At 63.1% G+C, this 20,836-nt stretch overlaps 3 protein-coding genes across 3 annotated transcripts in view; 2 read left to right on the forward strand and 1 right to left on the reverse strand.

Annotated features, from left to right (window-relative positions):
* The window catches only part of LOC142418126 (uncharacterized), a 100,605-nt gene extending 93,860 nt beyond the window's left edge, over positions 1–6,745 (forward strand). The window contains exons 53-68 of the mRNA XM_075519561.1: positions 170–223; positions 717–770; positions 972–1,025; positions 1,328–1,381; positions 2,096–2,149; positions 3,272–3,325; positions 3,405–3,458; positions 3,624–3,677; positions 3,799–3,816; positions 3,978–4,031; positions 4,212–4,274; positions 4,580–4,745; positions 5,078–5,184; positions 5,467–5,547; positions 5,817–6,005; positions 6,417–6,745. Of these exons, the coding sequence (XP_075375676.1) occupies positions 170–223; positions 717–770; positions 972–1,025; positions 1,328–1,381; positions 2,096–2,149; positions 3,272–3,325; positions 3,405–3,458; positions 3,624–3,677; positions 3,799–3,816; positions 3,978–4,031; positions 4,212–4,274; positions 4,580–4,745; positions 5,078–5,184; positions 5,467–5,547; positions 5,817–6,005; positions 6,417–6,566 (1,260 nt within the window). The 3' untranslated portion in view covers positions 6,567–6,745. The remainder of the gene's footprint in view (positions 1–169; positions 224–716; positions 771–971; positions 1,026–1,327; positions 1,382–2,095; positions 2,150–3,271; positions 3,326–3,404; positions 3,459–3,623; positions 3,678–3,798; positions 3,817–3,977; positions 4,032–4,211; positions 4,275–4,579; positions 4,746–5,077; positions 5,185–5,466; positions 5,548–5,816; positions 6,006–6,416) is intronic.
* Positions 6,746–9,501: 2,756 nt separating this feature from the next.
* SLC31A2 (solute carrier family 31 member 2) lies at positions 9,502–14,811 on the forward strand. Its single transcript, XM_075519949.1, has 4 exons — positions 9,502–9,591; positions 12,179–12,245; positions 13,070–13,238; positions 13,839–14,811. The coding sequence occupies exons 1-4, from the start codon at positions 9,586–9,588 to the stop codon at positions 14,005–14,007; spliced, it is 411 nt and encodes a 136-aa protein (XP_075376064.1). The 5' UTR covers positions 9,502–9,585; the 3' UTR covers positions 14,008–14,811.
* Positions 14,812–15,773: 962 nt separating this feature from the next.
* NIBAN2 (niban apoptosis regulator 2) overlaps positions 15,774–20,836 on the reverse strand; it is a 31,110-nt gene continuing 26,047 nt past the window's right edge. The window contains exons 8-14 of the mRNA XM_075519948.1: positions 20,172–20,334; positions 19,561–19,748; positions 19,173–19,328; positions 18,464–18,580; positions 17,894–18,001; positions 17,673–17,784; positions 15,774–16,902 (exon numbers count right to left, since the gene is read on the reverse strand). Coding sequence (XP_075376063.1) covers positions 16,019–16,902; positions 17,673–17,784; positions 17,894–18,001; positions 18,464–18,580; positions 19,173–19,328; positions 19,561–19,748; positions 20,172–20,334 — 1,728 coding nt within the window. The 3' untranslated portion in view covers positions 15,774–16,018. The remainder of the gene's footprint in view (positions 16,903–17,672; positions 17,785–17,893; positions 18,002–18,463; positions 18,581–19,172; positions 19,329–19,560; positions 19,749–20,171; positions 20,335–20,836) is intronic.

The raw sequence follows: 20,836 nt of genomic DNA on the forward strand, positions 1-20,836 counted from the left end.
GGCCCCGCTCTGCCCAGCCTGCTCCAGAGAGGGGCAAAAATCTCAAATGGAGACTTCGGCTCAGAGCATCCGCCTGTGCACGCCGTGGCGAGAGCGAGGAGGAGGCTGGCAGGGGACACCCCTGGCACAGCATCCTTACAGAGGGGTTTCCTCTCCTTCGGGATTTTAGGGGTCTCCGGGACGAGCTGGTCTTAAAGGGCGGAAAGGTTGCAAAGGAGAAAAGGTACCTCCAAAATCCTCCCCTGCGGATGGCACGCGAGGGAGACCGGCCACTGGGCATGAGGTGGCCAAGCCTGAGCTGGTCAACCCCGTTGTGGTCCATGGAGAGAAAACAGGGGGAATCGCCCCGGGGGGCCGTTTCTCTCCGCTGTAAAGGCAATTGCGCATCGGTGCCTGGCAAACGCAGAGCCCTTAGATGCCCTTGGGCTGCCTTGGCTGGTTTTTGGGTGAGGGGCTGGTAGGTCTCCCCAGCTCAGCCCCCCCAGCCCCACAGGGCTGCCTCCATCCTGCATCAGGTGCCCTTGAGGGGGGACAGGGGACCTCCCCTTCACTGGCCAGCTCTGCACCATGGCCTTGGTGTCCATCTTCAGGGTCCCACAGCACCTGGTGAGCTCTGTCCCCATCTCCACGCAGGCAGCAGCCCCTTTTCCCCAGTCCCAGCCCAGGATGTGGCCAGGCTGCTGGTGACTCACGTCTCCCATCTCTTCTTCCCCCAGGGCGATGTGGGGAGTGAAGGGGAAGAAGGGGTCCCCGGAGGCACTGGCAGACGGGTAAATGGCACCGTTGTCCCCATGAAGGGCGGTGGGAGGCATGGGGCTGATGGCCTGGAGCCCGCAGAGGTCTTGCAGAGGGGCCCCGCTTTGCTGGGGGCTCAGCATCGCTGGGCGGGCAGCAAGGGGCACGCGGGGCGGCCAGCTCAGTGCCTTTAGCAGGCTTGAATTGCTCGCGAGTCTTTAATCTGTTGTTCCCAGGGCAAGCGAGGCAAGGTGGGCCACCGGCCCCCGAGGGGCCCCCAGGGACCCAAGGTAGGTCGGCTTTGCGCCGCTGGGCGAGGGCTGCTTTGGCACCCTGGCAGCTCAGGGGTGCTCCTGAGCCGGGGGTGCTCCCACCTGCCTGAGCCCCGGCTTAGAAAGGATAAGCCAACGTAGGGGCATTGCGTAGCTGGAGGGCTCTGTGTCCCCAGTCCCTTCCAGCCCAAGGGGGGGTTCTCCTGCACCCCCAGCCCCCGTGGGCTGCTCTCCCTGCGAGAGGCGCTGGGGCATCGCTCCTGCCTTGCTCTCGCACCGCACCGCTGGGCACACCAGGGTCTCTCGCTTTTGCGTTTCAGGGCTACCCAGGCGACGAGGGGCCAGAAGGACCCCAGGGCCCCCAAGGACCCTATGTGAGTATTAGCTCAGAGGTTTCGGGGTGCCAGTGCTCCCCGTTTGGCCCCCGCGGGTACCACTGTGCAACCCACTTCTGCAAACAACCGAAGCAGAGACCCATTTAAAATGAGTGAAGTTTCTAGGTGTTTCGTCCATCCGTCATCCATCCATCTCATCTTGCCTTCTCCTCCCGAATTAGCATCCCGGCAGTGCGCGTGCAGTCAGGCAAATCACGTGATTTCCAGTATGTTGTTCTAGAGGCCAAATACTTCCCTTCTGGTTAAGCGTCTGGTGCCCGGCAGCGCTGAGCGCTCGCAGAGGACAGTCCCGGTGTTCCCAGAGAACTGCCATGGCTGGAGGGACAGGCTGCGCTGCAGCAGCCAGCACTGCCCAAAAAAACCCCTACTCAAATATTTCTTTTAATTACTGGAAGTTGTTTTTTCTCTATTTAAAATAAAAATCTCGGCTTTGGAAACTTCACAAAACAAAGCTGGGACATTCTGCCACCAGCCAAGGCACCTGAACTGCATTTTTAGTGGGGTTTGCTGATGGATCCTCCTGAAAGCAAAACTCAAAGATTTGATGAGAAATTACTCAAAGTTTCTAAAACAGCCTGAAATTCTCAGGATCCTTGCGGCAACCTAGGTTGTGGTGAGGTCCCTCCTTGCCAGGGAGCCGACGGGAGCAGCTCAGCCTCAGGGTGATGCGGTGCCGCATCGTTTCTCTCTTAGGGCATCCCAGGGCTGAAGGGCATGAAAGGAGACCCTGGACCGAAAGGACACAAGGTAGGTGACATGCACCAGGCACTTGAGCCCCAGGCACAGTGGGGACTCCGGGCACAGGCTAGCATTTAACTTGCTGGATGCAATCACTTACTCTCCTCTTCTTGAACCCTGATCACTGCAGCATCCTCCGTTGGGGGTTGACCACTGTGTCCCCAGGTGCTGGGAGATGGGACCTTTAGACTTTCTCCAAAACCAGGTCCTTTTCCAGCCTCTCCATCCTCCTGGAGCCGCAAGCAGCAGTGCGTACAGTCTTTTAATCCTCTGCTCTCAGCATTGATGCTGACGCAGCACGGGCACATAACTCCTCTGTGCCATTACTGATGAGCTGATGGATCCAACCTTGGCCTGAGAAGCCAAGCACATCCTCACGGTCCCATCTGTCAGCCGCAAGGCTGTAAATAAGAGTGACAAGCAGTCCCTGGCGGCGGGTGGTTGCTCACATCCTTCAGGAAAATGAAACCCCAGTAATAAATAAAGCTTTAAATTTATTGCAAGCTAAATGAGCAATGGCAGAAGCTAAAGTCCAGGGCATTCAGCAAGGCCAGAGCCTGGGAGAGCAAGTGGAGGGGAGGCTGCGGGCAGCTGCTGTGCTGGGTTTCTTCCCTGCTCCACCAGATTTCAGCACACCAGAAATTGTATTTATTTTCTCAAAGTGTTTCCTGGGAACTTCCGAGGTTTTCTTGAATGCTATTTTAGTCTGGGATAAAATACTTTCAGTTTTGCCTCTGCAGCTGAGCAGGGGAGGCAGACGCTCCATCACGCCTCCTCCTTCCCCAGCAATATGGGTACGCTAATTCTACCAAATCAAAACAGGTTTTTTCAGAAATTTTGCAGCCAGCCGTAACTGGGAATTTCCAGTTTCCATTTCCAGCCGCTGGCTGGAGGCCAGGAGATGTCTGGCCTGGGGAAACGTCCCCAGGCAGGTATCTCCTGCCAGGGTCAGGCAGCAAGCAAAACCTCCATTGCCCACCTGATGAAATACCACTGACGGGGTAACCAGTGGTTCGGAGAGCGGGGTTCCCGATGCCCACCCTCCGGGGCAGAGCCCCCGCCCGGGCGGGTGTCCCGGGGGAGTTTCTACCCTCCTCTTTGCCACCAAAGCTCTCCCTGATTCTCTCCTAGGGCGAGAAGGGCAGTGTGGGCGACCTGGGCCAGCAAGGGGACGATGGCTTCAAGGTGCGTGAAGGGTTTTGTTCTTTTCCTTCCTCCCCTTGGTCCCTTGTCACCCTGTATGACACCCTGCCGCGTCTCCTAGGGCAAGCCGGGACCCCATGGCATCCCCGGGAGGCCAGGACCCAAGGGACAGCGGGTAAGAGCAGGGTGGAAGGGAGCAGGAGGAACCGAGATGAGTATTTGGGGTGACTTCCTCATCTTTCCATGCAAAATCCACCTGGGGAAGGGGCTGGGTTGTAGAAGGACGTAGGGCTGGGGGATGCCCCGTGCAGCGCCCTGACCTTCTCTGGTGTCTTTGCAGGGTGACACTGGCCCCCCCGGCCCGCGGGGACACCCCGGCTTCCCCGGGATGCGGGTGAGTCCTTCACCCTCCTGGCAGGTTTGGGGTTCGCTCCTGGTCCCACGGGAGTTACGCTGGGATGGGGCTTCGATCCCACCCGTCTCCCTCTGAGCCGGGTCTTGTCCTTCTCTTCCAGGGCTTGTCCGGACCCAAAGTAAGCAGGGAGGAGTGCCTGGAGCTGGGCTCAGCCCTGCTGCGGGGCACCCTCCCCTCCTGCCCTCTCCCCAAGGTGCGGGGTAGCCCCATGGGGCACCCCGGGGCGCTGCTTGGTGCGGCAGCATCTTGCTACCTTGCTTTTCTTCCCTCCTTCGGCAGGGGCTGAAAGGCTTCCCAGGGCTGCCGGGACCCAGGGGCTCGCCGGGCCTGACGGTAAGTGGAGCCGCTAACATGCCAAAATTTGAGTCCCTTGCTCCCCCAAATTTGGCAGCGAGGTCCCGCCATGCCATGCCATGGGGATGGCTGCCTGCCGGTGCCCTTGGAGGAGCTGCGAGCGCGGTGGGGGGCTCGTGGGCAGTAGCCAGCATCACCAGCGTTGTCATTGTCACCCAGGGTCTCGCCGGCCCCCCTGGTCCCAGCGGACCCCCGCTGATGCTGTCCAGGGAGGAGCTGCGGGTGAGTGCATTGGAGAGGCGATTCTGCGTTGGGGCGAGGTGTTTCCGTCCCCGCTGCGGTGGGGGCCACCCTGGGGGCAAGGGGCTGCTGTCCCATATCCCGCTGCTCCTGGGGTCCCCTGTGCACAAGGACCAAGGTCCTGGCACGAAGAGCAAGCAGATATGGTTAATCCCTCTCCCACCACACTTGTTCTTGTCCCCTGCGTGTCCCGTCCCCTCCCTGAGCACCTACCTGGTGATGCTCCTGGCCAGAATAAGAGGGGGGGCTAATGCCAGCTTGGTTATATCCCCCATTTTTTCTTTCAGCACCTAATTTATCCCTCCAACCACCTGAATTACACCGCAGTCTGGGCTCTGCTGGACACCCTGAGCCAGGACCTGCAAGCCCTCGTTGAGCATCCCAACGGCACCAAAACCAACCCGGCGGCCACCTGCAAGGAGCTGCTGCTGGCTTACCCCAGCCTGCCCGACGGTACTGGGGTGCACGTGGGCTTCCCCCACACTGGACCCAGATCTGGCCAGCCCTCCCCACGCCGGGACGGCACGGGGAGATGTGGCCTGATCCCGGGCCAACCCGGGGTGACAGGCGGCTCTTTGCAATTAAGAAGGGATGAGGATTTGGGGGATGAGCTCAGCTGGGTTTCATGGGCATCCCCAGAGCAGCAGGATGGCAGCCAGGCTGCATCCCAGGAGGATGGAAGTTGCAGCCAGGGTTGTGCCACGAGCTGAGCTGGGATGGCACCGCGTGGCATCCTCCCCGTGCCAAAAACCGGGTGCCAGGAGCTCCCCTCTGCCTCCCTCCAGGGCAATACTACATCGACCCCAACCAGGGCAGCCCCCAGGACGCACTGGTGGCCTTCTGCAACTTCACGGCAGGGGGAGAGACCTGCATAGCCCCTACCCACAACCAGGTATGGGGTGGCTTTTGTGGGGCACCGCCATTACTGCTCAGGGTGGGCGAGGATGGGGGGTTGGTGTGGCTGGAGAGGGACAGTGTGGCCGGTCCCTTGCCGTGGTGACCGCTGCCATTGCAGGGAGCTGTTGGAGCAGTTTGAGGTGAGGATCCTGGTCACAGCGTGTGACCAGGCTGCAGGGACAGGTCACACACATGGGCTGGTATAGCTGGATCCTTGTCCTGGTGGTGCCACCGTCCCCCGCTGGGACGGCGTGGCACGGTCCCCCCCTCCCTGCAGGTCCCCATCAAGGCTTGGCTGAGCACCTACGCCTCTGAGGACACCTTCGAGTGGTTCAGCGCCCTGCCCGGGGGCTTCCTGGTGAGTGCCCGGCCGGGACAGCCGAGGGGACACGAAGCCCATCTCATGGGGTTGGGGGTCTCCTAGTGCCTGTCCCACTGTGGTGGGGCGATGCCTGGGCACAGGGTCTCGCTGGCTGTGCGTGGTGGGGCACGACACCTCCCTCTGCAAGAAAATCCAAACCAATGCTTTAGCAGAGAGCTGAATCCTGCGCAGTTTTCGCCTGGGGGGAGCACAGACCCCTCCAAGCAGCCCCAACTACCCGGGTTTCTCTCTCATCGCCCATGCAGCTGGAGTATGCGGGGGCCAGCCCGGTGCAGCTCCGCTTCCTCCGCCTGCACAGTCGCCTGGCCACCCAGAAGGTCTCCTACTCCTGCAGACCGGCCCCCGAGCAGGGCCAGCCCCAGCCGGAGAAGGAAATCCGCTTCCTAGCCGACTCCCGGGAGCAGAGCTACGCAGCCAGCCTGCAAGGCTGCGTGGTAAGCTTGGCTGTGGCCGGGCCCTTTTCTCTGCCTGGAAGAGCCCTCCGACACTTGCAGAGCCCCTCGGCACGTGTTTGCACCCCCAGGGTTTGGGATAGACCCGGGGGATGAGGCTTCACACAGTGGGATGGGGATGGGGATGGAGAGCATCCTTTCCCAAGGAGCTGGCCCGCTCTTGGGGAGCAGGCTGGGACGAGGCAGGGGATGGGGTGGGCTCTGGGGGACATGGGGGAGGCCACCTCCCTGGAGAAGCCATGCAGGGCTGGAGACCTGGCTCCCGTGGGGCCGTTGGGTGAATCGAGGAGCAACTGGAGCAGCGAAGGGGACAGCGGGTGCTTCGAGAGGGTCCTTCAGGCCGAAAGGCCAAGGGTTTCGGTGCTGCTCAGCTGCTCCCGGTGCTCGTTTCAGCCGGACAACGAGTCCTCCATCACTGACACCATCTTCCAGTTCACCACGGAGGAGCTCTCCCTGCTGCCCCTGCGGGACCTGGCCGTCTTTCACAACGGCGACGCCTCGCACCAGTTTGGTTTCACAGTCGGACCAGTTTGCTTCAGCTGAAACCGGTGACACCCAAACCGAGCCGGCCGCTTCCCTCCCCACCCAAGAACTGTCCCGCTGGGGACGCATGCAGAGGCGAGGGGTGGCACGGGGCTCCCACCCGCTCCCCAGAGCTGCTGGTTGTCTTTTTGAGATACGTGTTTGTAGCTGCGTTATGCCACGGACTACACTTCCTTCTGGAGTAGAAGAATGTTGTTTATAAAAGTCATTTCTCTATAAATTATATATATTATATATATATATATATGAGAAGGTGCTAATTTAATGACTGCTTGGGGGAGGCTTGTGTAATTATAACCACTGGGAACTGCCTGCTAAAGAAAAAAAACCAAAAGGCAAAAATACTGCCAGCTTGGGAGAAGGGTGCCTTTGCCTCGGTCAAGTGCACAAATGCTTGGAGCCTCGTCCCCCCAGGACCGGGCTGAGAAGCAGCTGGAGGGCCCAGGCGGGCAGGTCCCTGCCGTGCCGCCTGCCCTCCGCAGGGCAAAGCGCCTGCAGGCTGCTGCCCTCCAGCCCAGCCGGGCATCGGGGGCTGAAAAGGGGTGAAGAAAACAAAACCCCCCAACTTCTGGCTCCGTTTCGGGTCTGCAACTCATGCGGGGGTCAGAGGGGCTTTAGCCGTGTAGAGCTGGGTGCTACAGCAAGACTGTGCTACAGGGCAGCATCGCCCTGCTCGGGCAGCGGCAGGAATTTAAGCCGCTTGGCTCCCATGCTGAAGCACTGTTACTTATCGCTTTATTTTTGTTGTTCCCAGCAGTTTCCCTTGCCTCTAACGGTCCGGCCATCGCTGGGTTGCTGGGCCCCAAGCGGGTACGGGTGAGTCCCGAGGACCGAGGGCTTTATGTGTGGCACCTGAGCCATAGCTGTATTACCAGCACCCCCCTTTCTCTGGTGCACAACCCCAAAACCCCCAAATCTCGTCTGGCCTTGTGCCGCACCACTGGCTTTCTCAGCACCCTTCGCTGCTCGGGCTCTCACACGGAGCTTGCCCGCCTTGCCCTGCGGCACGCGTGCCCAGGCTGCCCGCGTCGTGTCCGGGTGCCAGCGCGAGGTTGGGCATCGATGCCCATGCCGGTGGCGTGGTGCGGCAGCTGGGCCAGACCCTGCACCGGGGCCAAGGAGAGCAGCAGACGCGGCCCTTCCGGGGACACAGTCCCTAGGGAGCGGTTTAAGCAATGCCCCAGCGCGGTGGGCGCAAGCTGCAGCGCTCGGTCTCTGGTGTCACATCTTTTCGTGGGGTGCAGGAGCCGTCCCTGCTGTGCTCTGTGCGTCACCAGCCCTACTGGCCAAGGGGGACACGGGGCAGCACCCAGCCACCACCCACGTCCACGCAGGGGCCGAGTGCCTTGAAAAGGGTTTTTCTGCTCTGGCATTTAATTTCTGTTTGCCGTGATACTCTGATTGTCATGTGGGGCACCCCTGTGTAAAACCACCCCCAGCTCTGCTCTGCGAGGACGTGATGCCAGTCCTGGCCCTGCCCGCGGGACTTTCCTTCCCCCGCTGCTGCGAGCACCCCCCGGCGCTGTCCCCTCGCCTCCAGCCAGCCGTGGGGACACGTGGGCACGCTGTCACGGGTGCAGCCGAAACCCCGTTCCCTGCCACGCAGAGACTTGCCTTTCCCGCGGGGAGGTGAAAGAGGAAGAAGAGCCGCTCGAGCCGCTCTGGCCGGGGAGCCGGCGGTTCCCGCCCGCTGCACGGCTGCCTGCGGCGCAGGCAGGGGGTCAGGCAGCACCCAGGGCCTGGCGTATCCCGCGGGTGCTGGTGCAGACCCTATGCAGCAGATTGCAATAGGAAAATTAAATTCCAGCTCAAGGCATGTGTTAGAACCTGGGGAGAGATGCGGAGCGGACTGTTACGTGACAGCAAACACAGCATTTTTTCAGAGCAGAATTTTTTTTTTTTTTCCCCACAAATTGCTCATTTTAGCAGCATTTTCCGCTGTGTTTTTGCAGAGGAGGAAAGCAGCACGCACAGTCCACACCTCCAGCCATGCTGGCCACAACCCAGAGGGAGCTTCAGCTGTCAAAAAAATAGCGTGTCCATTTTTAATGGAAACTTTTGAGGAAAGATTTTAAAGAGAAGTAGCATATCGATGGGTTTATCCAATATTTTTTCTTAATGCAAGCAGCAAACGCACCCTGAATAACTCCGATTCCACTGCTCTGGCCATAAAGAAAAATACAGTCACTACCAAAAGCGGTGTTTTGCCTGCACCCCCGCATTTCTTTCCAAGCTGGGAGTTACACATAAACCCGCGGGCAGGCACTGGGGGCCTCTGGGCATCAGCACCCGCTTGCACTTGGGGAAACAGAGGCAGGGGCAGCTCCAGCGCTCCCTCCTCCGCTCCCCGGTGCGATGGAGACGGCCAGGCTGCGCCAGCAAGGAGCGAGCGCCTGCTCTCGATAAAGCCGCAGCTGGGGAGCGAAGTTGCCCTTGGGTCAGGCCTGCCTCTCTCGGGGAAAGGCTGGGGAAAAAAATGCCTTCCGTATTTTGCAGCTGCAGGGCAGCCGGGGTTGCAAACACTCGGCGGTACCCCGCTTTCCTGCTGCCGCGGGGAGAACCAGCAGAAACGCTGGCGGAGGCTTTGAGGGGCCTTGCGCCAGCGATGGGAGCGTGAGCCGGCGGGAGCGGGGGAGGCGTGGAGCGAGTTGGGCGCGGGGTCAGGCGTGGAGCGCGTTAGGCGAGGAGCGAGGGGAAGGCGAAGCCCCGGGGGATCGGGCCCCCTCTCTCCCCCGGGATGCGGAGCCCCCTCCCCGCAGCCGCTGGCCCGGGCAGACGGCGGGGCCGCGGGGGGACACGACGGGACCGCCCCGCCCCAGGCCGCGCTCCCGCCCGCCGCGCCCACGCGTGTCCCGCCCGGCCCCGCCGCACTACAACTCCCGGGGAGCCCCGCGCCGCGCGTCAGGCGGCCGCGACGGGCCGGGCCGGGCCGGGCTGAGCCGAGCTGCGCCGAGCAGAGCCGAGCCGAGCTGAGCTGCACCGGGCCGGGCCGGGCCGGGCCGGGCTCCGCGCCGCCGCCATGCAGGTGAGCCCAGCCCAGCCGGGCCGAGCCGAGCCGAGCCGGGGGGGTCCCGGGCAGGGGGGGGCCGGGTGTGCGCCCCGGGCACGGCCCCGCAGCCTCTCCGGCGAGGGGCTGGGGACAGCCCGGCGGCTCCCTAAATCACCCCTGAAACCCCGCACCTCCCTGCGGACAGGCGCCGTTTAAAGGCTGCGGCATCGCCACTCACCCTCCGGCACCGCGTTCCCCTGCCAGAGCTTCGCCCCGGTTCCCCCCTCTGTCGCCCCGGTTCCCCCCTCTGTCGCCCCGGTTCCCGTTTCGCCCCGTCCTTCACCCCCTGCCTCAGCCGGGGCTGCGGCAGAGCCCGCCAGCAGCGGTGGCTCCGGCGAGCAGTGCACAGGGTGGGCTGTCTGTCTGTCTGTCTGTCTGCTCCTCGCACCCCTGTGCCACCGCGTCCCGACCCCGAAGGCTCTCCCGTCGCCCGCTCTCCCGTCGCCCATGGAGGGGCTGTCGCGGGTGCGGGCTCACAGCAGGCACTTGCAGCGGGAGCTCAAGTCGCTGCACGGACCTCAGACCCTCCCCTGAAGCAGGTTTGCTTCGTGCTCTGAGCTCAGACGCGGTGTTTAAGGCTACCGGGTCCCCCCAGTTTGCTGGCGCCAGCCCCCCGCAGCAGCACCCTGCGAGCTCCAGAGGGTGGCTCACGCTGGCTCCAAGGAGCATCGCGGTTTGGGGACACCTCCCCGGGCCACTGCGTCCCCAGCACAGGGTTGCAGCTTGGGCTGGCTGGGACGGTGTCCTCCTTGTCCTGCTGTTTTGCAAACCAGGGGTAGGTGTGCTGCAGGAAGACAGGCTCGTCCCGACGTGCGGGGCCGGGTGTCCCAGTCGGACCGGAGCAGCAGGTCGGGATGTGCCGGGCAGTCTGACACTGCTCCACGCAGCCACCGCTGGTTTTTCACTTAACGGCAAGGGGTAACCCTAAAACTGCAGCGGATTAAGCCACTAAAAGCACACGTTGTGCACGTGAGCGGAGGCAGCGCAGGATCTTTTTCGGCAGCTTTATTTGCGTGCGCAGATACCTGCAAGGTGCGGAGGAGGAGCTGGACGCAGCCTTACCAGGGCGCCTGGCGAACCACCGCCGCGTGGGCAGGTGGGCAAGGACAGGACTGCGTCCCTCCGACCGATATCCCTGGGCCTGTCGCATCACCATGGCACTGTAATTCCCCTCTTGCAGAGTGCGGAGATTTTTAGGACTTGCCCTCTTGACTTTCGCACATCGTGTCTCACCCAGGAAGATGCCGTCTCGGAGGAATCACGCTATAGCCTCACTATAGGAGAGGAGCGAGGGGCCACTGGCCCAGGGAGCATCATTTTGGCCTCACGGCCACGCTGGGTACCCAAAGCCACGTGGCTTCACCCCAGGCTGGGAGACCTGGCGCAGCGAGGGGATCTCCTGCCCGTTCCCCTGTCCCTAAAATAGTTACCTCCTCCTTACACAGCGCTGCGGACTTGTGGGTGAAGCTTGCAAAGGAGAAATAGCTTCATTTAAAGGCTAATTATCATTAATCTGTTGCCAAAGGAAGCTTAAAAGCGTGAGCCAATTACACGTGCTAATGTGCTTTGGGTAAGGAGCGGCTGAAGGCTGTAATCAGAGCCTGGCTGCGGTGAGGACGCCCGGGTACTGGGTGATATTTCTGGCCGAGGCCCGGCCCGTCGGCCGCATCTGCTGGTGTCAGTAACGGCCAAAGCCAGGTCGGTGCGGCAGAGGAGAGGGCACGAGCCCTGCGAACCCTGCCTAGAGAGATTGACCAAAGGAGGAGAAAAAAACCCCCAAAATTCCGTTTTTTTGTGGTAAAAGGAGCAAGACTTGGCAGCTGTGGTATCAGCTCTGTAGGTGGGTTCATGACACAAGAGCAATACTTGCTCCTCCTGTTTCAGCGCGATAAAGAAGGGGGTTTGATGCTTCTGTAGGTCCCGGCAGCCCCAGGTCAGACAGACGGACAGCGCTCGGACCGCCGCTCCTCTGCCAGGGCGGCAGCCCTGGACCAGCCGCCCTGACGCCCGTCGTCGGGCGTTGCGCTTGCGGCTCTGGGTGCTTTGGCTCGTCCCGGCGATCGAGAGGAACCCCTGGGAGGCGGAGGAAAGCGGAGGGTGGCTGGGCTCTGCCCACCAGCCGGCTTCACCTGGGGCTGCGGACGGTGTCCACCAGCCTCTGTCTGCCTCCCACGGCCCTCCCCTTCGCAAGTCCCGGCTAATGAAGTCCCGGGCTCGTCTCTCCTTATCGCAGGGGTAAACTCTGGCTTTTTCTCACCAGCCCAGACAGGCACAGGAGCTGCTGCTAGAGGTGAAAATTGTCCTGTTAGAAGTCAAGGGAAGAGTTAAGCCCAGTCGGCATGACTGTGATTTTTCGGTGCAAGTTCCTCTTTGTGTTTCAGGAATCAGGGGAAAAAAAAAATTGCACCATTTGGTAAAACCCCAGCTGAGCATCGGCATCAGGGCTCAGCCCTTCGGGGCAGTGGGTGCGTGGGCCCGCTGAAGATGCGGGTGCCCCAGCCCCCGTCTGCCCCATCCCCCCAGCCGGCTCCTAGCGCTGCCCTTTCCTTGGCCTCTCTTCCAGATGTCCTTCTACTTCTCGGACACGGCAGTGCTGCTCTTTGACTTCTGGAGCGTCCACACCCCCACAGGTAGGCTGCCAGCCCCAGCCTGGCCCATCCGTCTGTCCGTCCATCTGTCCGTCTGTCCACCACCAGCTGTGCTGTCTGTCCCGGGGAAAAGGATGCAGGGCAGAGAAACCAACAGTGGCTTTGCATTCCTGGCAGGAGCAGTGTTAGCGATGGGCTGGGAGCGGGGAGAGCGGGGCCCCCGGCCAGCATTAACGCCGGGGCACTTGCTGCACGGGGGTCGGGGCAGAGCACGATGGGCTCCACACACCGCTCGCCCCAGAGCTCAGAGGCACTGCCCGGTTTTGGCTGACCCTCTCCTACCCCGATGAGCAGTGCCGTGCCCTGGTAGTGCCCGGGCAGGGGTCGATCCTCCCAGGCCGAGAGCAGCAGGCAGGGAGGTGCGGGAAGCATCCCCCCCCCCCCCCCCCCCCCCCCAGGCCTGCCAACCCCCTGGGTCACTCACTGGTGGCTCAGCTTCCCATTTGCTTTTATACTTTTTTTTTTTTTTTTTTAAATTTTTGTCCAGCATCATATTTTAACCCCTCCATTTTTGTGGAGTCGATGCAAAGATGTTATTTTTTTTTCAGAGCAACCCCCTCCAAAAAATACTCCCTAGGAATTTAGAGTTGGGACTGGGCCAAACACACCATTTCCCAGTGCTTCACAAACCTGCTGCCTGTCGCTCCAGCCCAACCCCGATCCCGGGAGCCCTCAGTTCCCTCCACCGTACCCCATGGATACGCCCAAGCGCTCCGTGCCGGGACCCGCCGCCCCCTCGCTCGCCCCCACACCCCCTGTCCCGCCGATGTGCGGCGATGGGCAGCGGCAGGGTGGTTCTCGTGCAGGGATGGTGCTCTCGGTGCTGCTGATCCTGCTGCTGTCGATGCTTTATGAAGCCGTCAAGATGGGCAAGGCCGTGCTGCTGCGGCGGGCGCTGCTGGCTCTGCCCCGCAGCCTCAGCTCGGAGTCGCTGGCGGAGCCGGAGGAGGGGGGCAGCGGCCCCACGCAGGGCAGGTACCGCAGGGCCCCCGTGGGACCCGGCCGGTGGGGCCGTGGGGGGGCTCGGGGACGGGTGCGTGGCCCCCGGGCCAGCGCGGGAGGGGAGAAAGGCTGTAAAGAGGCAGCGGTGGAGTAAAAGGCTCCCAGGAAGGGGTATGTGTACAGCCTCGGGAGGTGGCCCCGGGGGCATCCCGGCCTCTCCAGGTACTTTGGGAGATGTCCAGGGCGTTTTTCTGCTGTCTGAAATGCTCACATTCCCCCAGGAGCCACCGCGGGTGCAGGAGGGTCCTCGTGGTGGGTGCAAGCAGCGGCTCAGGCACCTCAGCGAGGCTGGCCCGGGCGTTTCCTTCCCAGCATAAGCCATTGGAGCCAAGCCCTGGGTTTTTCCTCTTGTATTTAATCCCAGACCATGCCTGAGGCTGCTCTTACTGCCAACCTCTTAATAATATCCTCCCTGTTCCTTCGGAGCGGGATTTCCCCCTGCGCTGCTGTTTGCAGCCCGCATTCCTCTCCCCGCTCCCCAGACCCGTCTCTGGCTGCTCCCGGGTGCTGGCAGGGGGGAGATGCCGGCTGCCCCAGCCCCTTGCTGATGGGGTTCCACATCTTCTTCCGCAGGTGGTTTCAGTACCACATCGGCCAGACGCTGTTCCACGTGGTGCAGGTGGTGCTGGGCTACATGGTGATGCTGGCCGTCATGTCCTACAACGCCTGGATCTTCCTTGGGGCCATCGCGGGCTCCACGCTGGGCTATTTCGTGGTGTACCCCCTGCTCGGTCGGGGCTAGGCACCCCCCGGGATGGTGGGTGATGTGCTCCGCACCTCCTGCTACTTTGTCTGGAATAGCTGCTGTCACTTCTGCTGGGTCTGTCCTTGCTGTGCGGGGTGCAGCACCCCAGGGACTTGCTGCGGGGACCCTCGGTGCTGGCCCGACTCAGGTGGGGAGACGCTGGGGAGGGGGAGCCCCATGGCCAGCACTCTGCCACGCTGCCACCGCCACCGTCCTCGGCTGGCGGCTGTCCCCTGGCTCTCAGGGAGCTGTGGCCGGGTGATGACGGCGGGGGGGTGCTGGGCATTTCCTTCCCCCCCCCCCCCCTTTTTCGGGGGTTCATCCTGGCTGGAACGGGAATGGTCTGATGATGTGCTGGGGAAGGGGACATGCTGGGGACAGGCCCTCCTGCCCAGAGCTGCCCTGCACCAAGCCCCTCTTCACACAGTGCCTTCTGGGGATAACGGGGGTCCTGCTGCCCCCCCCCTTGCCCCCCCTCCTGCACAGCGCTTCAGGGATGGGGTCGGAGCAGCCGCCGAGCCATCGGTGTGGCCGTGCCGAGGGGAAGCTGCTGCTGCGGGTGCCTCTTGCTGCTTCCTCAGGACGCCCCTTTTAATAAAATCATCTCAGTCGTTCGGCTCCCGGCTCGTGTTGCTGCTGGGTGGTCTCAGGGTGTGGCACCCCCCCGTGACAGTGGGAGTGGGGATCCCCAGCCCTGCCCCTCCAGCACAGCCCCAGGGGGGCGGTTCAGGAATAAGGACACTCTCCTCTGGCTTTAAATAAAGCTTTTCCGTTTTATTAATTATTATAAGCATATTTTTAAACATTTGTATAACTTTCTTAATAAAATATCCTGGAAGAGACAGGTTTTAAGTTCCCAAAGCAAGGCACTTTGGGGGGCCTCCCCGAGTGGGTTAGGCTGGGCACCCCCCTTCAGAGGCAGAAACAGCGGCACCTAAAATACAGGTGAGTGTCGGGGTGCTGGTCCCTGCGCCGTGCACGCACGCGCGCACACACACACACACACACGCACACACACGTCTCGCGCTCATGAGTCCTGCCAACCCCCAGCAGCTTTCAGCATCTCTGCGTGGGGGCTGCGCCAGCCCTGTCCCCCTCCCCGCGGCGGGCAGGGCTGCTGGGGGTGCCAGCAAACCGCTGCTAAGGCACCAGCTCTTTGCTCGACCGTCACCGCAGGTGCCAAAACCTGCAAAGCCCAAGAGCCGGAGAAATCATCCGTGCGGGGTGCTGGGGAGTTCCGGAGGGCAAGAGCTGGGATCCCTCCGCTGCACGGCGGGCCTGAGCCCAGAGGCAGCCCAGTCCCGCCAGGCAAAGCTGGAGACACCGTGCGAGTGTCACCTTCCCCTCTAAGTTTTTACTTTGGACTTAAATAGCTGCTAGAAGACCCCAGGGGGAGGGGGGCTGGGGCTGGGCGCCGGGCGCCGGGAGCCCGTGCCTGTCCCAGCTCTCGCCCCATCGGCAGCGGTTTGAGCCACCCGGTGCTGCTGTATCCCCGCCGTGCCCGTGGCTGCCGTCGTGTTTTTCCATCATCCCCTGTGTCCCCTGCTCCCGCTGGCGCTCCCGGAGCCGGCTGGGTGGGATGGCGGCGGGCAGGCTGCCGGGAAACCCCCCGGGCTGGGGCAGCCGGAAGCACCCCGCACACCCATCCACAGCGGGGCTCGTGCCAGCCCCCCAGCACCCCAGGCAGCCGTGCTGGGGGGTGCGGGTGAAGCATCTCTTCAGTAGAAAAGAAGACAATAAGGCAGAAGAAGGACAGAGCAGAGTGCAGGGGGTGCCCCGGGCCGGGCCAGGGCCTCCCCCAGTCCGACCCAGTTAGGGCCACTTGGCTGTGGCCAGCCCCGCGCAGCAGCGGGGACCCCCCCGGCTAGGCAATAAGGTCTCGGTGTTTCCCATCCCCTCCCTCTCCCGCGGCACTGCTCTCCATCCCCGGCAGCGCGGCGGGTCCTATTCCCCCTACCCCAACCCCCGGAGTCACCGGGGCCAGTCCATGGCAGGGGACGGCCCGGGGCTAGAACTCAGTCTGCACCGCCTCGCCGCTCTCCACCGTGCCCGCAGGCTGCGGGGGGCTGCGCTCGCCGCCCGGGGCGGCCACCTCCTCACCCGTCTCCTTGTCACTGGGCTGGCGGCAAGCCGTCCCGGCAGACGGTGATGGCGTCTCGGCTCCGGGTGCGGGTGATGCTGGTGTGGCGTGGGGCACCCTGGCCTCCGATGGGACGTCGGCTCTGGGTTGGGGTGATGCCGGCGTGGCGTGTTGCACGCTGGCCCCTGATGGGACATCGGCTCTGGGCACGGGTGATGCCGGCACGGGCGATGCCGGTACGGCGTGTTGCACCCCAGCCCCAGGTGGGACTTCAGCTCCAGGCGCAGGCGATGCCGGTGTGGCACGGTGCACCCCGTCCCCCTCACTGGATGGACCTTGAGGGGGGGCATCCCCTGGGACAGACCCTGCCACCACCGCCACCTCCTCAGTGGCACCGCTCTCCTGCGTGGCGTCGGTACCATTCGTCAGCCGCTCCTCCGCCGCGACACCGTCCCCGAGGCTCTCCTTTGCCAGCGCCTCACGGATCCCCTCCACGCCATCCGGGGAGCTCGGCGGTGCCCCAGGGTCCGGCTCCTCCGGCTCCTGCGGCTCTGGGGAGCTGGGCTGCAGCAGCGCCTCGGCGCCCACCTCGTAGGGCAGGACCCCCTCATCGTCTTGGATCACCGACACCACTTGCTTGGCTCTGCGGCGCTTGTCGGCGGCCGGCTCGGCCTCGGGCTGCCCGCTGTACTCCTCACCCCAGTCGATGGGGACGCCCTCGCCCAGGAGGTGCAGGTTAGGATCGCTGTTGTGCATGACCATGCTGTCGCGGTACAGGTTGTGCTTCCGCTGCACGGCCGCCTCCTTCACAGCTGGGGCACCGAGAGAGCCGTCAGATGGGCTGCGGGCACGGGGCAGCACCCGCGCGGCTTGGGCACCTCTCCCAGCCGCCCCCTTGGGTGTAGGGTGCAGGGAGAGATGTCTGGAGCTGGGCAGAGGGCTCAGCATCCCACCCACCGCTCAGCCCGGCCAGCAGGAAGGCCAGGTGGGAAAGCTGCTCCTGGTACAGCCCCAACACCCTGCACGGGGTCACCCTCTCCTCGTGCAGCACCCTGCACGGGGTCACCCCTCCTCATATAGCCCCCAGCACCCTGCAGGGGGTCACCCCCTCCTATGGTCCCCAGCACCCTGCACAGAGTCACCCTCTCTTCATACAGCCCCCAGCACCCTTCTCAGGGTCACCCCTCCTCATACAGCCCCCAGCACCCTGCTTGGGGTCACCCTCTCCTCGTGCAGCACCCTGCATGGGGTCACCCCTCCTCATATAGCCCCCAGCACCCTGCACGGGGTCACCCCTCCTCATATAGCCCCCAGCACCCTGCACAGAGTCACCCTCTCTTCATACAGCCCCCAGCACCCTTCTCAGGGTCACCCCTCCTCGTACAGCCCCCAGCACCCTGCTGGGGGTCACCCCTTCCTCCTATGGTCCCCAGCACCCAGCATGGGCCCTCCAGGTGCTGCTGAGCCCAGGCTCGGCTTCCACTCACTTGCACCCAGCACCCAGCACCCACCCCAGGGTGCTGGAGCCCCCCGGGGCTCAGAGCTGAGCGGGGCCAGGCTCCCTGGTGCTGCGGGACCCTACCTTGCATGATGTCTTTCATCACCGACTGCAGCACGACCTCCTCGTAAGTGTTCTCCACCAGGATGAAGCTGGCAAAGTCCTCAAAGATCAGCTCCTGAAACTTGGCTAACTCCTGCCGCGGGGGGAGAGGTCGCTCAGCCCGCGGGGACGGGAGGGAGGGAAGCTCCAGCCCCTCCACGGAGGGGTGGTCCTCCCCCCAAGCCCAAACTTTAGCCCCTTACCCCCTTGCAGGTCGGCGCCAGCTTTTTCAGCAGGAAGGGGATGGTGATCTGCAGCAGGGCCTCCCTGAAGAACTTCTTCCGCACGGTGCTGCTGTCGTAGTCGTATTTCTGCGGGGCAAGCGAGAGGGCAGCCCCGGGTCAACGAGGGCTGTGGGCCGGCAGCTCCCCGGCCGTGGGCGCAAGCCCCTGTGGTTTGCCCCCCCCAACCCATTTGCACGGGCGTGAGCAGGTTCCTCTGCGCCTCGCGTCCTTCTCTCCAGCCCGTTCCCAGGGTGCCTGAGCCTGGATAGGGGCCAGCTCCTCCATCGCTGTCTGCAGAAGGGGTTTTGGGCCAGTCTGAACCCTGGGTGGCTTTTACAGTGATGGACGTGGTCAGAGGGGACCTGGCTCCTCCAGGAGATTTCCCACTCACATCCCAGGAAAATGCACGAAAATCTCAATATACAGAAGTATTTCCCCAAAGGCTTCTGTTAAAATTGTTAAGGTCGCTCCTGGCCCCTTTCCTGGGCTGCTGGCCCTTGGAACAAGGCCACTGAAGGCCACCAAAGGCCCCGACCCACTACCCCTCACCTTGAGCACCCTCTCGAGGATGCGCTGGATGGACTTGCACAAGTCATCTTTGCCCTGCAGCTTCCCCAGCTCCTGATGGAGCAGCGTCTCGAACGTGTACACGGCATCGTCCATTTGCTGTGAGCAGAGGCAGACGGTCAGCACCGGGGGCGGGCACCCAAAGGGACCAACGACGGGGGTGGCAGGGGGCTCTTTTGGGGCACTGCCACACCAAGATGAGCCTTCACACCGGCAAGGTCCCTGGCATCCCAGCGTGGCATCCACAGACTCCACCCCGAGGACCAAGGATGCTGGGGGTGGAGGGTGCCCGAAGCTGGTTTGCACCCCCCCCCTTCTACACCCTGCTCCAGATTTGGCTGGATCGGGCCCCGTAATTGGGCTACTGGCCTTGCTGGTGCCAGCGGGCTCGGTGGCAAAGGGGCAGCTGTGCCGTGACGCCAAAGCCTGGGTGCTGAGGCCACGTTGGAAGGGTGCCCCACGCTGCTTCCCACCCATGGGCTCCCTCCCTGCTTGGCTGCAGACCAAAGGGGATGGCCAGATCCATCACACACCCTTAGCTGGGTGCCAGCCACATGGAGGTGACGGGACAGACATCCCGGCCAAATCCCTGCCTGGGTAGGACCAGCCTGGCTTCCCCGCTCTGCCTCCGCTCCCCAGCCGTCTGCGCTCAGCCCGGGGGGACATAGGAGGACCCCGGTCCCCGTCCCACCTGTCTCATGTGGATCTGGGCCCTCTGCTTGAAGACGGACGTGCTGGAGACATCGAATCGCTGCTGAAGGCCTTCCAATTTCAGCTGGTCCATCTTCTCGTAGCACGACTGCATCTTGACGGGGTGGAAGGCCAGGTGGGAAAGCTTCTCCATGTACTGGGGATAAAGCCAAGCTCAGCAGGGCAGGACAGCCTCTCTGCGCACTCAGGGCTGGGATATGCCACCCCACACCAAGCAGCCTGCACCACCACATGGGCTTCATCCCCATGGTCAGCCCAGGGTCCTTCAGCCCAGGGTCCTCCAGTGCCATCCGCGCCAGGGACGGCAGCAGGACCGGCACTACCACCCCCAAGCCCGCCGGCCAGCAAGGAGCATCGCCAGGTCTCACCTCCACCAGCTTCTCCAGGCCACCCTCGTTGACGATGTTCATGTTCATGTCCGTCACCTCCTTGAAGAACACCTCCCGCACCTCAGCAAAGCCCTGGCTTGTGGGGGTCATCAGGGCCTCCAGGATGGAGGAGATGTAGGGCTGGACGTGATTACGGACGCAGACCTCCGCTTTGGGGAGGACGAACGCTGGGCAGAGAGCAGGGTGAGGGTCCTCCTCTGCCCTTCCAGCTCTGCAAATCAGGCCGTAAACCCACCCTAGGGAGTGGGACCTGCCCCTCTCCCCAGACCCCTCCAGGAGAGGTCTCCCAGACTTGCAGGACAATGCAAGGCGTTCTTGCAAGGGGGCCTTGGTCTGTGTTGAACCCGTTCCTCCCCCTGCCTTGATGGGGGGTCACTGCCCACCTTGTCCCCCACCTCCTGGGACAATGCCAATGAGGATGTGCTCCCTGGCCACTGCGGCTGCTGGCATCTCCCCAGGGCTCCCCAGGAGCCACGCTGCACCCCAGGAACAGCCACAGCTTGGTGAAACAGTGGCGATGCCACAGCAGGAGCCGGTCACGGACACAGCTACACACATCCGTGTCCGCGCGTCTCCCCGCAGGGCTGTACCTCGGATCTTGCTGGCCAAGTGCTCCTTCGAAGTGATGATCTGGTCCATGTCCGTGCGGATGGTGCTCTCCATCTGGGGCCGCTCCTGTTCGCACTTGGCCATCGCTGCATCGTACTGGGCCTTGGTCTGCTCATAGACCATCCTATAGACGGCATCCGAGATCTGGCGAGAGAGAGAGGGGGTGGTCAGCTCCCCCCACACCTCCTGCCGCCCCCGCTAACCATCGCCTCCAGCACCAGATGCCTGCAGGACCTGCCGAGCCTTCGCCCATGCCCTGACCGGACCCCTCCTCGCAGCCTGGCAGTAGGTTTTCCACATCAGGGACCCCCCCAGCCGGGTGAGATGAAGCCCCACGGTGCAGAAGGTGCTTCGAAGCGGTGCCCAAGGGGCACAGAGCTGAGCGCTGCCTCCGTCAGCCAACGTGCCCTAGGCAGGTCCGGGCTGGTGGTCCAGGGATGCTGGCGGTCCAGGGATGCTGGTGGTCCAGGGATGCTGGCGGTCCGGGCAGGAGAGCCCCTGACCCTGTTTGAAACCTGTGCCCTGCCCCGCTCAACCTGCCCGGGGTCTCAGGAGCCAAGGCTCCTCGCGCGCTGAGGCTTCACGCTCACTTTGCAGCCAAACACCGTGATTTCGGGGCCGGCAGGAGGCAGAGCCATCCCCCGCT

This window comes from Mycteria americana, chromosome 17 (genome assembly GCF_035582795.1).
Source record: "Mycteria americana isolate JAX WOST 10 ecotype Jacksonville Zoo and Gardens chromosome 17, USCA_MyAme_1.0, whole genome shotgun sequence".
Lineage (NCBI taxonomy): Eukaryota > Metazoa > Chordata > Aves > Ciconiiformes > Ciconiidae > Mycteria > Mycteria americana.

Coding starts and splice junctions, on each gene's coding strand:
- SLC31A2 (XM_075519949.1), top strand. Junction 12,246..13,069: donor GAGCGTCCACACCCCCACAG/GTAGGCTGCCAG, acceptor GTTCTCGTGCAG/GGATGGTGCTCTCGGTGCTG. Junction 13,239..13,838: donor AGCGGCCCCACGCAGGGCAG/GTACCGCAGGGC, acceptor CTTCTTCCGCAG/GTGGTTTCAGTACCACATCG.